This window comes from Arachis stenosperma, chromosome 8 (genome assembly GCF_014773155.1).
Source record: "Arachis stenosperma cultivar V10309 chromosome 8, arast.V10309.gnm1.PFL2, whole genome shotgun sequence".
NCBI lineage: Eukaryota > Viridiplantae > Streptophyta > Magnoliopsida > Fabales > Fabaceae > Arachis > Arachis stenosperma.
The window spans coordinates 42,941,654-42,959,010 of NC_080384.1; the positions used below are offsets into that span (position 1 = coordinate 42,941,654).

General features: G+C 35.4%; 1 protein-coding gene and 1 pseudogene across 1 annotated transcript; one reads left to right on the top strand and one right to left on the bottom strand.

Annotated features, from left to right (window-relative positions):
* Positions 1–11,671: 11,671 nt before the first annotated feature.
* LOC130943999 (uncharacterized) lies at positions 11,672–14,259 on the top strand. The gene is made up of 3 exons (XM_057872113.1): positions 11,672–11,916; positions 12,006–12,058; positions 13,929–14,259. The coding sequence occupies exons 1-3, from the start codon at positions 11,826–11,828 to the stop codon at positions 14,049–14,051; spliced, it is 267 nt and encodes an 88-aa protein (XP_057728096.1). The 5' UTR covers positions 11,672–11,825; the 3' UTR covers positions 14,052–14,259.
* A 1,700-nt stretch (positions 14,260–15,959) lies between these two features.
* Positions 15,960–16,580, bottom strand: LOC130946019 (transcription factor TCP7-like; annotated as a pseudogene).
* Between the last annotated feature and the right edge of the window lie 777 nt (positions 16,581–17,357).

Consider the following 17,357-nt stretch of genomic DNA (forward strand, 5'->3'; position numbering starts at 1 on the left):
GAAATCAGACTGTTCGATTTATGTATTTTTTACAATTTTAAAAAACACCAAAAATTACAATATTAAGATATATCACCACTTTTACTTCTGTAATAAAAAAAATTAGCCCCATTCCAACAACACAAACTAAATTGTTGGTAACAATGGATAAAATGATTAGAGAAAAGTATAAATAGCTTGTTGACTTTTTAATTCCAAACATTTAAATTTTAAAAATTTAAAAATACATTTAAGATTTTAATTTTTTTAAAAATTTAGACATATCAATCTCTTATGTTTATTTGGATTTGTCAGATCTAACGAAAAAATTGAACATAACTCTTATTGTACTGATCCAGTTGATACAAATATACACGTGAGAGAGTTATTATTATTAAAATTGGACAAATTAAACACAAGGATCAATATATCTAAATTTTGAAAAAATCAAGAACTTAAATGTGTTTTTAAATTTTTAGGAATGTAAATATTTAGCAACTAAAATATCAAGGATCGATTTGGTATTTTTTCAAATTATTATTCCATTGATAGTTCTGTCTAATAAAAGTAATAATATTATAAAATCATAATTTTTTTAAAATAAACTGTATGTAATTATTTAATTTTTGTTATGAAATAAAAAACTTAACAATATTAATATTTTAATAATAATATTAAAGAGTTTATCAAACTAGAAAAAAAAGATACATATAATGTTTATATAATCTTGTTATAATAAATATTTTTGAAGCTTGATTATTAGTATACTAAATTATAAATTTTAATAGTGATAAAAAAAATTAACTCTTTTGATTTATATCTTAGTCATTATCTTGTAAACACTCATTTATATAATGTTTTTAAAAGCTATAAATATTAATCACACAATAAAAATTAGATTCGAGGACTTAATTAAAATTCTATTGACAAAAAAAATTCATCTAAAAACAGATAAAGTATATTTAAAGTCAATGACAAGGCAATTATTCAACAAAAATAACAAGAACACAAGTATATTTAAATAGAAATGCAATGATTACGTATGTAAAAAATCCCAATGCTATTAGATCCGTCTCTAAATTTGAAAGCTGGTGTCCTCTGTGTCTTTGCGCAGCTTGTATTCTACTTACCTGTATTGTTATGAGTTGTCAAAAGTTACACATCTTTTGTAGTATTTTAGGTTTTGTTTGTTTAGTGTGTGTCTGATTAAAACATAGACACGATGGAACGTGTTTTTAGGTAGCGTTTGTGGAGACAGGAGGATACGGAAATATGAACGATACTTGTTTAAAAAATATTTAAAAATAGAGACATAGATATTGGATATGTTGTTTTTGAGACAATTTTTTATACTTTTGTCTTCATTCTTTTACAAGGATAATGATGGACACAGAATTTATAAGAGTGGACACGGACTTTTTTATAAATTTTGTTTTTCTTTTTGTCCATGGATATTTTTTATTATTCTACTATTATCCCTTCTTATTTTTCCTATTGCGTTGTTCTCATAGAGGTACTTTCTTCTTCCTGCTCTTTCTCTATCTTTTTCTTTTCTAGGTACTCTCTCCTTTCTGTAGAAACTTTTATTGGGTAGATAATTCTTTTTTTATCGTTTTTACTTCAATATCATTCTAACCTTGTATTATATTATTTGATTTGTAATAAAAATAATAACAAGAGTAAAGTATCATTTTTGTCCCCAACGTTTGGGGTAAGTCCCAAAGTTGTCCATAAAGTTTCAATCGTCCTATTTGTTAGAAACAAGAGACTAAGAGAATAATATGAAAAGTGTATTATTGAGTTATGATCAAAGGTACAATATACAAGGTGTATTTATAGGTGCTAAATGAATCAAAGTAATAAAGGCATAGAATCCTATAATTAATATACAGATATACTATATAAATATAGACGATACTAATTGGTCTAAATTGATGCTAATGATTCTCTAACATCCCCCCTCAAACTCAAGTGGGAGCTAAGGAGACCAACTTGAGTTTGGATAACAAAGTCCGGAAACGAGTCGGGTGATGAGCTTTCGTGAAGATATCAGCAGTCTGATCTAGTGTTCCAATAGCAATGAGACGAATAGCATCAATAAGGATACGTTGCCGAACAAAGTGACAATCAATCTTCATGTGTTTGGTGCGTTCATGAAAAACATCATTATGGGCGATCTGAATAGCACTGCGGTTATCACAGAGAACATCAGTAGGGGACGACTGAGGAGCACCCAGATCCGCGAGAAGCCAACGAACCGAGATAACTTCAGCAGTGGTGTCAGCGAGGGCACGGTACTCAGCTTCTGTGCTTGAGCGAGCAGTGAACGTTTGCTTCTTAGCACGCCAAAAAATGAGAGCGTCGCCAAGAAATAAACAGTAACCAGTAGTGGAACGACGATCAGTGGGATCACCAGCCCAATCAGCATCTGAGTAAGCCTGAAGAGACAAAGAGGAATGGGCCGAAAAATAAAGGCCATGAAATAGAGTGCCTTTGATGTAGCGAAGAATGCGAAGAACTGCCGCATAGTGAGTAGTACGAGGAGCTGACAAGAACTGGCTAAGTACATGAACTGGATAGGCGATGTCTGGTCGGGTGACAGTCAAGTAGACGAGACCGCCAACTAACTGTCGATAGAGAGTCGGATTATCCAAAACAGTGCCATCCATAGGGGTAAATCGAACATTAGGCTCAAGAGGAGTAGACTCAGTGCGACTATCTGTAATTCCAGCGCGAGCAAGAAGATCTGAAGCATACTTAGCCTGAGAGAGATAGATGCCATCATCGGTGGAGATGACCTCGAGACCAAGAAAATAGCTGAGAGAACCAAGATCTTTCATCTCAAAGGTTCGGTGAAGTGAGGCCTTGAGATCAGAGATACCATCAACATCATCCCCAGTAATGATCATGTCATCAACATACAGAAGTAGAAGAACGACTCCACGTTCACTTTTACGAATAAAGAGAGCATGCTCATGAGGACTGCAAGTGAAACCAAGACTGGATATGGTAGTGCTGAACTTGTCAAACCATTCACGAGGAGCTTGCTTAAGCCCATAGAGTGCTTTGCGAAGGAGACAAACTTTGCCAGAGGGACAAGAATAACCCGGAGGGGGCTTCATATATACCTGCTGTTTCAAATCTCCATTAAGAAATGCATTCTTCACATCCATTTGACTGAGAGACCATTTTTTGACTGTAGCAATGGCAAGAAGAGCACGAACAGATGTGAGACGAGCAACAGGAGCAAAAGTCTCTTCATAGTCAATACCATACTCTTGCGTACAACCCTGAACAACCAATCGCGCCTTATACCGGTCAATAGAACCATCAGAGCGAGTCTTGATCTTGTATACCCATCTGCTGCCTACAACTTCTTGAGCAGAAGGAGGATCAACCAAATCCCAAGTGTGTGCCTTTTCAAGTGCCTGTATTTCTTCCTGCATTGCTTGTTGTCAATTTGGATTTATGGAGGCTTCTCTGAATGACTTAGGTTCATGTTGATGAAGGATAGTAGAAAAACAATGATAATCAAGAAGATGAGGAGGTGGATTCCTTACCCTTGAAGAACGAGCGGGAGGAGGAGGCATGACAGTAGGAGCAGGATCATCGTCTGGTCTGGAATCATTGGGAGATGGAGAAGGCGGAAGAACAGGATGCTGTGGAGGGTCACTCGAGATAGAATCTGTAGAATCATCACTAGGAAAAAGATCAACATTGGGGTTAGTAAACAGAGGTGACTGAGTAGTAGGGATTGACTCAAAGGATGAGAACCGAGAAAACATATGATGCTCCCAGAAGACAACATGACGAGATATACGGACACGTTTAGAGAGAGGATCCCAACAACGATAACCCTTGTGTTCAGTGCCATAACCAAGGAAACAACACATACGAGCCCGAGGTTCAAGTTTACTATGTTCGTGAGGCTGAAGGAGAACAAAACATACACATCCAAAAACTCAAAGAGAACTATAATCTGGGGAGGTATGATAAAGACGCTCAAAGGGAGTAACATTACCAAGAACAGAAGAGGGGAGTCTATTAATAACATGAACAGCAGTAAGAACAGCTTCACCCCAAGTACGCTTAGGACACGAAGAAGAAAGGAGCATTGCACGGACGGAGTCAAGAATGTGACGGTGTTTACGTTCAGCTCTACCATTTTGTTGCGACGTACCAGGACAAGAAAACTCAGACAAAGTACCCTGTTCTGCAAGAAAGGTTAAGAGTTTGGAATCACGGTATTCCATAGCGTTATCACGTCTGAAAACCTTAATGACCTTTGAAAATTGACTTTTAATCATAGTAGCAAAGTTGATATAGATTTGGGATAACTCATGGCGATCAATCATCAAATAAACCCAAGTAAAACGGGAATAATCATCAATGAAAACGACAAAGTATCGAGCTCCGCCCATAGAGACAGTGGGAGCGGGGCCCCAAACATCAGAGTGAATGAGATCAAAAGGAGAGCAAGCAAGAGATGAATTATTGTGAAAAGATAAAGCAGGTTGTTTGGCAGTTTGGCAAGAAATGCAATCAAAAGATTCATTTGGAACCTGACCTAAAATACCCTGAGACACAAGAGGACGCAGTTTTCCTAAGGAGGTATGGGCAAGACGTTGATGCCATAAGTGAAGGGTAGAGGGAGAAGAAGCAGCACAGAGATTCGGTACATGAGGAATATGAAGTTTTTCGAGTTCAAACAACCTTCCGACCTTACGTCCAGTCCAGATGATCTGTCCCGTCCGAGGATCCTGTACACGACAACCAGAAACAGAAAAAGTGACTTCAAAATCCAAATCAACAAGTTGACCAACAGAAATAAGATTAAAGTTAAATTTGGGAATATAATAAGTATCAGGAAGATTAAGAGTCGACTGGGATATAGAACCCTTGTGTGTTGGGTGCAAGAGGGAACCGTTTGCAGTACTGACAGAAGGTCCATTTGTAGTGGCAGACAGAGACGAGAAGAGATCACGCAATGGAGACATGTGATTAAAGCATCCCAAGTCAAAATACCATTTAGAAGTACCTGGAGGGGTCGAAAGAGCAGCAGGGGTATTACCATAAAGGGAGAGAAGACGTTGAAGAAGAGACGCAATATCAGATAGAGAGACAGGAGACGAGTTGAGAGAAGCAGTGGTGGTAGATTCAACAGTAGAAGCAGGCGCAGGACGTGGTGGGCGAGTAGGACATGTAGTAATCAAATGTCCCGGGAGCTTGCAATAATGGCAAAACAGTTGCGTACAATGGTAGCTAATATGACCTTTCTGGTGGCATGTGCGACATTCAACAGAGGGACAGCTGGAGAACGGGTGCCCGAAACGATTACAGTTGCGACAGAAGGCCCCCTTTCTGTCTGTGGCAGCAAAAACATCTGACTTTTCCATAAAAGTAGTCATAGAAAACAATGAGAGGAGAGAAAAACTACAATTTCTGAGCAGAAAATGAGGAAACGGATGGCAAAATCGGAAAGAGCTCACCAAAAAACCTTAGGGAGGGTCCCACTTGTCCGCCACGTCAGCAGCCACGTCAGTGCCACGTCAGCGACACAAGGACACGTGGCAGCACCTGAGAGGAGGGAGAGAGACACGCGGGCAGCCAGGTGGAAGCGCGGGCGGGTCGGACCGGCGTGCGTGGGTCGGGGCAGGCGTGCGCGGGTCGGCCAAGGGTAGCTACAACGCGACACGTGGCAGCGCGAGGGTCGTCTGATTGGATCTCGGATCCAACGGCTGCTGAACCTTTTGAAGGAGAAACGATGGAGGCGGGCAGCGGGATTCCAGCGGCGCGTGACGGTGCGTCCGGTAGCTGATGGCGGAGATCTCGGCGGCGTTGAAAAGACGACGAAGAGGAGAACACGATGATACCGGAGGTGACGAACCAAAGCGTCAGAAACAAGACGAAAATCGAGAGCAAAGAGGCACAGGTGGAATCTGGAAGGAAGAACAACCTGGTCGGGGCAGCGTCTTTCGGCGGCGCGTCCGGCGGAGGATGGCGGCGGTTCCGGTTGCGTTGGAATCACGGCGACAAGGCGAACAAGATGGTTACGGGGTTGATGAACCAAAGCGTCGAGAAGGGAACGAAAAAGGAGGCCAAAGAACACTGCCGGAAAGAAAAACAATGGGGCTATGAACTAATATGCATTGAAAAAAAAAAAGGAACCTAAACTCTTGATACCATGTTAGAAACAAGAGACTAAGAGAATAATATGAAAAGTGTATTATTGAGTTATGATCAAAGGTACAATATACAAGGGGTATTTATAGGTGCTAAATGAATCAAAGTAATAAAGGCATATAATCCTATAATTAATATACAGATATACTATATAAATATAGACGATACTAATTGGTCTAAATTGATGCTAATGATTCTCTAACACTATTTAACTCCCTAACATTTTAAAATTGACTCAATGTTGTCCTGCCGTTAGGGATCCGTTAACAGAATTGACGGCGGGATAAAATTGAGACGATTTTGAAACGTTAGGGACTTAAATAAGACGAAAACGTTGGAGACAAAAATGATACATAGAAATAAATTTTAATTTTATCCTTCAATAATATCAATTTTTTACTATACATAGTATTCAATTATTTTTTAATCACATCTAAATAAATTACACTTAATCATATTACTTTCATTCTAAATAAATTATTTTTTTTTATAATTTTACTCTTAAATATTTTTAGTTATCATGAAATATTTGTAGAATGACTAGTATATAAATTTGTAAAAAAATAAATAATATATATACAATAAAATATAAATTATACTTTTTGTCTCTCTAATATATCAAAATTCTTTAAAATTATAAAAAAAATAAATTTATTTAAAATGAAAGTAATTTAATTAAGTGTAATTTAGTTAGATGTAATTAAAAAATAATTAAATACTATGTACAGTAAAAAAATGATATTATTAAAAGATAAAAATAAATTAAAATTTATTTTTATGTATCGTTTTTGTCCCTAACGTTTTTGTTCTATTTAAGTTCCTAATGTTTCAAAATCATCTCAATTTTATCCCGTCGTCAATTCTATTAACAGATCCCTAACGGTAGGACAACATTGAGTCAATTTTGAAACGTTAGGGATTTAAATAGGACGATTGAAATGTTAGGGACAACTTTGAGACTTACCCCAAATGTTGGGGACAAAAACGATACTTTACTCATAATACGAAAATAATTAATCTTAAAACTTTTGAAAGATAAATATTATCAAAAGTAAAATTGATCTTTTAAAATGCTAAAAAATAATTTATAAATTGTAATTGATTTTATATAATTTAAAGAAAAATCAGTTTTTTGATAAAAAAAAATTAATTTTCTAAATAAAAATAGATTATTAAGTGTAAAAACTATTTTTTTATGTAAAAATGAATTTTTTTAAACTAATTTTTTATTTAAAATTAATTTGGCTTATTAACCTAAATAAAATTTTTTATTAATCAAACTCAAATTTATTTTTTTGTTAATCTTAACCATATGTATTCTTACATATTAATAATAAATTTAAAAATAAAATAATTATATTTATAAATTTTATTTTAATATAAATACTAATATATTTTTTATTAAAATATTTTGCCTCTTCAAATATTTTTTTCAAGTTCTGTACTTCTCTGTACTCTCATTTTTTATTAAATTAATTTGTAATTGATGTTGAAAATTTGGAATCACAGGACTATTTTAGCCATTTCATATAATATTTTAGTCTTGTCTATGTATATCTAAACATAATACTAGACATTACATCAGTGTCTTGTCCATCGTATCCAAACACAATACACAAAGAATGATTTTTAGTGTCTCCTTCCTATTGTCTCTGTCTCAGTGTCATGTTATGTCCTGTCTCTAAAAACAAACGCAACCTTATTTAATTTGTGAGACATAAAAATAAAAAAATACGTATATTATAAACATACACAACATATATATTCTTTGTGTCTCACTAAAATGATGAGACACTAAATTAAAGTTATGACACAGATCTGAATTTTTTTGAACTATTTTATTCTCGTTAATTTTTTTAAATTTTAAATATCTTATTCTCCTTTTACAAACTCTAATTTCTTATGTTTCTGAAACTTCGTGCATTCTTTATTGTGTGTATGTGTTAGTTGATTTTGTAAAATTTTTTATTGTTCTATGACAGTCTCCATCTCCTTTTCACAAATTCTAACTAATTCTAATCTCTTCTCCTCTGTTTCTGGCTTTCTGTAATTTTGTGTCTTCTTCACTTCTGTGTGGCGCCTGATTTTGTGAAATTTTTTATTGTTTTATCACAATCTTTCTCTTTCATCTGTGCAAGAAAATTTAATTCAAAGTTTGAAATAATTGTAATCTTTTTGTTTATTTGTATATTGCGTTTATATGTTGCTGTATTGATATCTTTTTTTTCTTTTCGAGCACATATGTGTTGGGTAATCTTCTTTTCTCTCTGTTCTGGGTATGTAAATGCGCAATAAACATATAGTTTTCAATATCTGAAACGATTATATTTTTAATGGAATTTGGTTGGAGTATTATGTTTAGGGCTCAGTTGGAGTATTATGTTGGGTTATTTTTTTTCTTTATTCTGATCAATAAAATAGATTATAAGTGATGGTAATAAATAAAAAGAGAAGGTGAGAGTATTATGTTTCAATTTAAATCAGTTTGATGATAGAAAAGTATAATTTTGAGTCCATTTGAGAGCTTCTTATACTTATTTCCAATTCTCAACTTACTCTGATAATAAAACTTTGTGTATCTTTACTTGATGATTGTGCAAATCTCTGTGTGATACTCTCAAAAATTCTTAAACATCATTTAGTTGTTGAAAATAAAAAAATTATATATATATTATAAAAAAATATTAATATTAGAATCATCTAAATAGCATATTTTAAACTTTCATGCATGATAAGTATAAAATCTTATATACTATTATCATTGTTTGCTTTCTTTAATATTTCATCAACTTAGAAATCAAATCTTTTAATTAAACTAAGATATTATATTCTTACAAATAAATACAAGTCTAAGAATAATGTTATGATATGGTAAAACAAACATAGAGCATCATGCAAGATAATTCAATGGTACAGATCTTATAAAATCTTAATCATTTTTTAGTGATATTTCTATTGATATATATTTAATTAATTTCAATAATTTTTTTTTTGCTGTTTTGCTTATGGAATCTGAGCCAGCTGGTTGATTACTTAGTTTTGAAGTCTATCAGTATGTTTCTATTTTGAATTTTATTTCTAATTTATGTATATACAATTGTAAAAAAAATTAGCAACTAAACTAAATTAAGAGTTCTTAAAAAACCATGATGGGTCGTTCTAAACAAATTAAGTTATGTGTTGGATATTACTGGATCATAAAACTACAATTTGATACGTTGATGTTATTTTTTTTAGTTACTTTATATATGTATATTAGGAATAGAAGGTAGGGTCATTCTTTAATTGGGCGAAAAGTGAACGCATTGTCATTAAGGCGAGATACATTAGATAACATCATTGGAGCGGGTGGAGATAGAAATTGCATATGGGGGTTAAGAATGAGTTTGAATGCATTTGCAAATTTGTGTGAATTGCTAGAAGTTCAAGGTGGGTTAGACGAAGATGTTCATGTTGGCATAGGCGAGTAAGTAGCAACTTTCTTAATCATATTAGCTCATCATACCAAAAATTGTAGCGTACAAGTTAGGTTTTATAGGTCTGGTGAAACTATTAGTACGTATTTTCATAAGATATTAGGGTCGATTTTGCGTATCCAAAGTATCTTATTTACAAAGGCAGACCTTGTACCAAAGGATTGTATAGATTCCAAATAAAAATGGTTTAAGGTGAGGTGTTGCATAAAGTTTAAATTTTTATTGGTCAAGTTTACTTGTATGTAATAACTATTTTGTTTTTTCCATTAGATAGGGTTGTCTAGGAGCATTAGATGGCACTTACGTAGATGTTACAGTCCCTAAGAGTGATAAATCTAGGTATCGGACAAGAAAATCTAGAATATCTACCAATATCTTAGGAGTTTACAATCGGAACATGAATTTCGTCTATATCCTTAGCGGTTGGGAAGGATCGGCATCTGATTCACAGAAAGAACAACAACAACTCTAAAATTTGCTCAGGTTCACCAAAATTAGCATCAAACCAGAGAAATAACAGCAACAACTGTAAAAACTAAATAAAACAACAACAACCACATTCAACAACCACCAGATTCACCGAAATCAACATTGAACTAGAGAAAGAACAAGGTCGAAAACTGTAGCTTACCTAGTTGAGAAGACGACCACCACCACCAACCAAGGGAGCAGATGCTACTTCACTGGTTCCGACGAAGCGAACGCAGGGTCACAGACTCACGGTGAGAGATCGAGAGAGCGACGAGGTGAGAGACCAAGAGACTGAGAGTGATGAACTGACAACGCTGAGGGAATGATGAACTGACGACATGGGAGAGACGAGGTGAGGGTGAGGGGCTGCCGACGCCGAGCTCGAGAGAGTGACGAGGTGAGGGTGAGGGTCTGCCGGCGCCGAGCTCGAGAGAGTTACGAGGTGAGGGTGAGAGGCTGCCCACTGTCGACGCCAAGCTCGAGAGAGAAGAGACAGAGAAACGAGGGCATGATGCTGGCTGGGGGTGGTTCCACTCAGAGACGAGGCTTAGAGAGTTAGGGTTCATTCAAAGAGGGGAGAAGGGGAGGGGATGGGTCTGAAGCGACGTCGTTTCAAGAAAAAAGCAAAAATAAATTAATAAACATGACCTAGACCGGGTTGGATTAACCAACCAAATCACCGGATTTACATAAAAACTATCGAGTCGAACCGGATTCGACCGGATATGTTGCATGAACGATTCAACGAGTAGTTCAACTTGGCTAAGTGATCGGATTTCCGATCAAACTGGCCAGGTCGAGTCAGATTTGATAACTATGATGATGAACGAGGAGGATGAAATAAAAGAAAAATTAAAATATAAAAAATAGAGTTGTTAATAATTAAACAAATTTATACTTCAAAAAAATATTTTAAATTAATTTTTTTAATTAAATCATACATAGTTTCAAAACTTTAAACAAAAGTATTATAATAGTCACCAATTATGTTGTAGCATTAGAATTTATTTTGATTTTTTTTTCCGACTTTAAATATTGAGACAATCATGATAAGTTTTTATAATTTTTTAACAACTTGATTAATGATAATAAAATTTTTTACATATCTAACATTGTTTTCGTTAAACTAAGTTTATAGAATTAATTATTTCAAGTAACTTCTTCAATTTGTATATAAGTTATTGAGGAGTTTAGTTTAATTGCCAACAAAAAGCCTATTGTTTTTAATCAATCTAATTAATTTTCTAAAAACCAATAGGTTAAATTTTAGTTAAATTTAGAATTAAATAATTTAAAGGAATTAAATTATAATTAGTCGTAATTTAAATTTAGCAAATATAAATCATTTATTAAATTTTTATTAGTTCACCTCATTGTTTTAAATCCAAAATTTGAGACTAAAATACCAGAGAACTTTCCAATTAATAGTAGTATTTAACATGAAAACTTTCGTTACACGGCCCTTTTTTATTTTAAGAAAAAATTCTTATATAATTGCCTTAATTTTTTTATTGGAGGACGAAATTGCCAAAGTAAAAACAATTTAATTTTGTAATAACATAATCAGTTATTGACTTTTTGAGCTTTTTCAAGCATTAAAAAGAAAATTGTGCAAGCTTTCCTTTAAGATATTGCAGTTGCAGAGACTAAAACCCTAACCACAGTCCTGAGTTCCGACTCAAAAACCCTTGCAAGTGGAGTCAGCGGCAGAACGAGATGACACAGAAATCTAATCTTTTCAAAGGGCAAAAGAAGAATAAATCAGTCCCTCCCAATCGCCATGGAAAAGCGCCGTCTGTTCGTAAAGGTACTTTCTTCTATCTCTATTAATCACGCACACAGTGATTCAATGGAAGGCCTATCTTAATTAAGTTACCGTTTCGTTCGGTGTTATAGGGAAGAGATTCGTTAAGCCATCAAAGTTAACAAAGGAGATGGATGCCGATCGTGTAAGTTCCTTTTTCTCTTTTTTTTTTTCTTTAAATTATTTTTTTAATGTTAATTATGTATTTGCATTGATTTTTTTTTTCTTTTTTAGTCGTTGTTCAGTTTAAAAAGAAAAAGAAAAAATAGTTTAGCTGGAACTCCAAATGTTACTAACGATTGCCCTACTCAAGTAATAAAAAAAAGATTTATTTAATTCTTTGAAACTTGAAGTTTTTTTCTTCTTAGTTTTTCCACACAACCTCCAGTTTTATTCCTAATTCAAGAGTGTAGAACCCTAATTTTTTGGATAAAAATTATATATTCTAATTTCGATTAACTAAGCTAGTAAACATATTAACAGTCATAAACGATAATTTAGAAATGGCAGAAGGTCACTGGTAGCAATCCCATTAACTCTTTTGGAATATTGGATTCTTTATGGTTGCTAAGGGAAGGTTGGTTTTGGAAGGAAGGAAGAGTGCTAAATCTTTGTAGCAATGTATCTGTATGCAGCTGTTTGAGTATCTGGTTATGATGTAGTAATCATACCTTCACAGGTTTTTAGACAAGCAAAGATTTTTGGGATGGGGGTTAGGCATTTGGCCTCTGAGATTTCCGTATTTTTCTTCAAGTTCTTTCCCTTGGCCTTTTCACGCATCGTTCTTGCATAATGCTTTTGTTTGTCAATTTTCTCGGGATGTCGTTCTTGCAGTTCCTCTTTTATGAACCTTGAATGATAGAGATGTTAATGAAGTAGAGTCCCTCTTTTGCCATTTAATCTTACTTCTCCAAGGACCCCTTAACAGTAGAACTTGGGTTCACTCTCGACTTTTTTGCTTGCAACTATTTTCGAATTCTTGACTTCTCCTCCCAATGTAGAAAGAGTTATCTTTGATACGTCATTTAGAAATTTAAATGTCCCTCTAAGGTCAAATGCTTTGTCGTGCTTTGTCCCCAAACTTGTAATTAATGTGTGGTTGAGATTTTGAGTTGGGAGTTCATATGTTTTTCTTGGCGTTGCTTTAAAGTGAGATCTTTTGGGGTTAGGCTTTCTGTTATCTAGGTTTTACCTATGGTAACGGTTTAGATTTTACTCACTAAGTTCAGATGTTTTGACTCACGTAATGAAGCAAACATTTTGTTGCAGTTCTTAGTTTTGCAGTGATAGTGATAATTATCTGTTTTATCCTTTAGTTGAGCTACAATGATAACAGGATCTTACAGTTTCGTATCTCAGTGCACATTCGCATTAGGGATTTTTGTTGTTCTCCTCACTACCCATTTCTGTACTTTGAATCTTAAACAAATTAGGCCACTCAACAAATTCAGCTCCACTGCTTCTATTCCATCTTCTATTCTATACTCTATTATCTGTTTTATCTTTTAGTTGAGCTACAATGATGACAGGATCTTACAGTTTCATATCTCAGTGCACATTTGCATTAGGAATTTTTGTTGTTCTCCGCAGTACCCATTTCTGTCCTTTGAATCTTAAACAAATTAGGCCACTCAACAACTTAAATTGCAAAGTGAGATTGGACATGGCGTCTGGTGCATCCATTATATTATAGAATGTTAACCTTTAGAGGAACATAAGTGTTGCTCAGTGTCTAGTGGCTTTTATGCAACGTGTAGATTTGCAGATATGTAATAGATTTTATAGTCCGACAAATGTAACGTCCATTTGTATGTGGATGTAGGATGTCTTCTTATCAGGTAGCGATTTCTGTGCTCAACATTCATATTTATAGGCTCACTTCCTCTATTTTTGTATCCTTTTGGGATAATATATTTGCAATGATAGAACCTTTTACCCCTGGTTTTTCTTATCTCATGTCAAGCAATTTGGTCAAATTGTTGATTCTTGTTCTGTTTCAACCTTGGTAAAATTAGGAGGTGAGCAAGTTCATTAATCACTGCAATGAGATTAAAGCCGCTACTTTTGCTCAGAAGGATGGTGGCCAGCTAAGCATAGTTAAATTGCCACCGGAATCTGCAAGTGATGCGAATAAATAGTTGATACGAAGGGTGGTTTTGGTATTTGATTCTACATTGCATGTAACACAGCGAGTTTGTTGTGAATTGTGATGTCAGAGCAATTCGGATGCCTTTCTATCCATGTGTTTTTATTTTGTGGAGTATGTATTGTTGATAGTAACTGACGAAGTTTTCGTAACTCGATGGAAATTGTAGTTGTAGTCATTCAATGCTCATTTTCTAGTAATTTACTCCATATTTTTTGGCCTCCCTATTATGATTTATTTATCAATTTTTTCCCAAGTGTTGTCAAGTAAAATTTCTCACCGTATAAGATTTTCTCTTGCACATTGTTTGATTCAAGAGAAAAATAAGCAAGAAAAAAAACTAGGGGAAATAAAATGGGTGGGAAAAAGACATTTTCTCCTGTCTGATTCACTACAGAAAATGACTAGACAAAATTTAGTTGTGGGACCATAAAAAAATTTTCTTGCCTCCATCAGAAAGAAAATATGAAGAAAGCATGTTTAAAAGTTTTGTTTTCAAGTAATTTGGGTTGATCGAGTAGTCACCTCACTCTTTGTTTATGCAAGTGTCGATGGTTCGAATCTCGCTTTGTGGATGCAACGACAAGTTTTTAAATGGAAATTTAGATTTGCGACAAATTAGACTTTATCCTGTTGAGCTGGAAGATATCGTTGACCAAAAAAAAAAGTTATGTTTTCAAAATTTACTCTCAATTTTAACTCATTTGATATATTTATATTCTCTTTTTATATTTTTTTAGTTTTTATATCTAAATAATACAGAAGAAAATTATTTGTTTCTTCTTATTTGTTTTCTTTTTTTTATTTTTTTTTATTTTCTATTACCATCCAAACAATGGCCTAGGAAATAGATTATTTAAATTTTTTTCTCCCTATATTCTTTTTAAGTGAGATCTAGACAAAATATTAAAAAAAATTGAATAAAGGACAAATCCGTCCCTAACCTTTTTTTTTGCGGACATTTTCGTCCCCGAGGATTAGAAAATACTTTAATGTCCCTGACCCCTCGAAAAAGTGGACATATTTATCCCTCCGTTAGAGTTGCTCCGTTTGCCCTGACGGAAAACGGTGACGTGGCTCCCGTGGCGCTGACCTGGCCGTTACGGACTGCCACGTTGGATGGGCTTTTGAAAATAGGACGTATTAGTCCCCAGGGACCAAAACGTCTTCGTTTCTCCCCCATCCCCAATCTATGAAATCTTGTAACCTCAAAAAACACTGGTCTTTCACCCACACTATAGTGACTTTAGAAAACAACATCATGATGAACAAGAACATATCATTAACAAGAACAATACATGTGAAAGTGAAAGAAATAGAGAGATTGAGAGAGAGGATAGCATTGATTACTCACCACACCACTCACCATCCATCAAGCTGTGCCAAAACCCATATGATTAACAAGAACAACACATGAATTCTTTCACAGGAATTGGAATGTAGTGTGGTGTGTTGTGTTGAGTTGTGTACTCCAATAAATTGGGAACAAAGTTGAGTTGAGCTTGACCACCATTAACACTAAATCTACTAGTTGCACTTGAGTTGGCTGCAACAACAACCAAACTTGTACACTCCATTAGGATTTAGGACATGATGGACGAGAGTAAGTGAAAAACTCAAAAACCAAGCAACCAATAATGCAATCCCATTATCATTACAAAGCTTATTAGTCTCTCCAACTTGGAGAATTTTACTTTCTTTTAATCACGACCAACATTATGAATTTTCAAGCTGCATTTGCACTTGCACACAGCAAACACTGATGATCAAGGTTCTGAAAACCGCTTCCAGCCTCAATCTGCAACAATTCATCATCATCATAATAAATAACTTAAAACAAATCCTAATTGAATTCATGGACTTCTCCACTAAAAAAACTAAAAACAAAAGAGTCCTAAACCTAAAATTTTCCGGGCCCTCCCGACTTAGAAGCCAGCAAATTCAGATGTCCAGAAAGGTAATTTCCTAGCCTTGCCGCCGAAGCTTCTCCCATGGCTTGTTGCTGCTGCTGATGCCGATGATGAACGAACAAAGAAGCTTGTTGCTATTGAGACACCGACACCGCCGCCGACTGCACAACCATCTCCAGCGGAGGAGCAGCCGCTACGAAACTCCAAATTTGACCAAAATCGGGCCTAGCCGGGAGGGCCCAGAGCCCCGCGGGAGCTCCGGGGCCTACTAAGGACCCTATGGTGGGCCCCACGAAGACGCCGTCGGCCTTGGCGGAAGTGTCGTCGTCGGTGCGTATGCGCTTGCCGAGTATGAAGGGATTGAGAGCCAGCAAAGGCTTGTGGTCGAGCGAAGACGCTGCAGAGGTTGAGGAAGGAGAAGAGAGAGAGCCAGCACCGCCGCGTACGGAGACGGAAACGGAGGAGAAGCTGGCGGGAGTGGTTCTGGTTCTGGTAGTGGCGATGATTGAGGGCTCGGCCTGGCGGAGGAGCCACTCGATGGTCTGGCCGTCAGACTTGGGGCCGAGCTCCGTCGGATGCCATGAGTTGGAATGCTCCCTTTCTTCCTTCATCCGCTTCACCTTCACACTGCATTTGAAGGATTAGGGCTCATAGGATTTCATAGATTGGGGGTGGGGGAGAAACGAAGACGTTTTGGTCCCTGGGGACTAATACGTCCTATTTTCAAAAGCTCATCCAACATGGCAGCCCATAACAGCCACGTCAGCGCCACGGGGGCCACGTCAGCGCCACGGGAGCCACGTCACCGTTTTCCGTCAGGGCAAACGGAGCGACTCTAACGGAGGGATAAATATGTCCACTTTTTCAAGGGGTCAGGGACATTAAAGTATTTTCCAATCCTCGGGGACGAAAATGTCCGCAAAAAAAAAAGGTCAGGGACGGATTTGTCCTTTACTCAAAAAAATTTATATGAAGAGAGATCATATTTAAAAATGTAATTTTGTGTTTTTAACTAGTAATACACAAATTAAATCCAGTTTTGCAAAAGTATAAAAATCATGATAAAATATTTCCTTTTAATATTAAATAGATGCAAAAGTCAATGGCTAATCTGAGTGGCCTTCAAAGGTCAATAATCAATTTGGCATTTTAAAAAATTTTAACTATAAAAGTAAGACCGTCAAACGAACCGTTTATACAAGTTTTGTGGGCTGTATGGATTGTTCCGTTTATTTTTGTTTGTTTATGGGCCTCGGTTTTTAAATTCGAATCATTTATAACTAGCTTAACTAGTTATATAGCTTGCCAATGAGCCTTAATTAAGATTGGGTTATCCAATCTATCTGACTAAAAAAAAACTACTTATATAGCTTGATTTGTTTATCTTT

Excerpts from the sequence above, each read along its gene's own strand:
- LOC130943999 (XM_057872113.1), top strand. The coding sequence starts at position 11,826 with ATGACACAGAAATCTAATCTTTTCAAAGGGCAAAAGAAGAATAAATCA. Across the intron at positions 11,917-12,005 it reads AGCGCCGTCTGTTCGTAAAG|GGAAGAGATTCGTTAAGCCA; the intron begins GTACTTTCTTCT and ends TCGGTGTTATAG. Across the intron at positions 12,059-13,928 it reads AGGAGATGGATGCCGATCGT|GAGGTGAGCAAGTTCATTAA; the intron begins GTAAGTTCCTTT and ends TGGTAAAATTAG.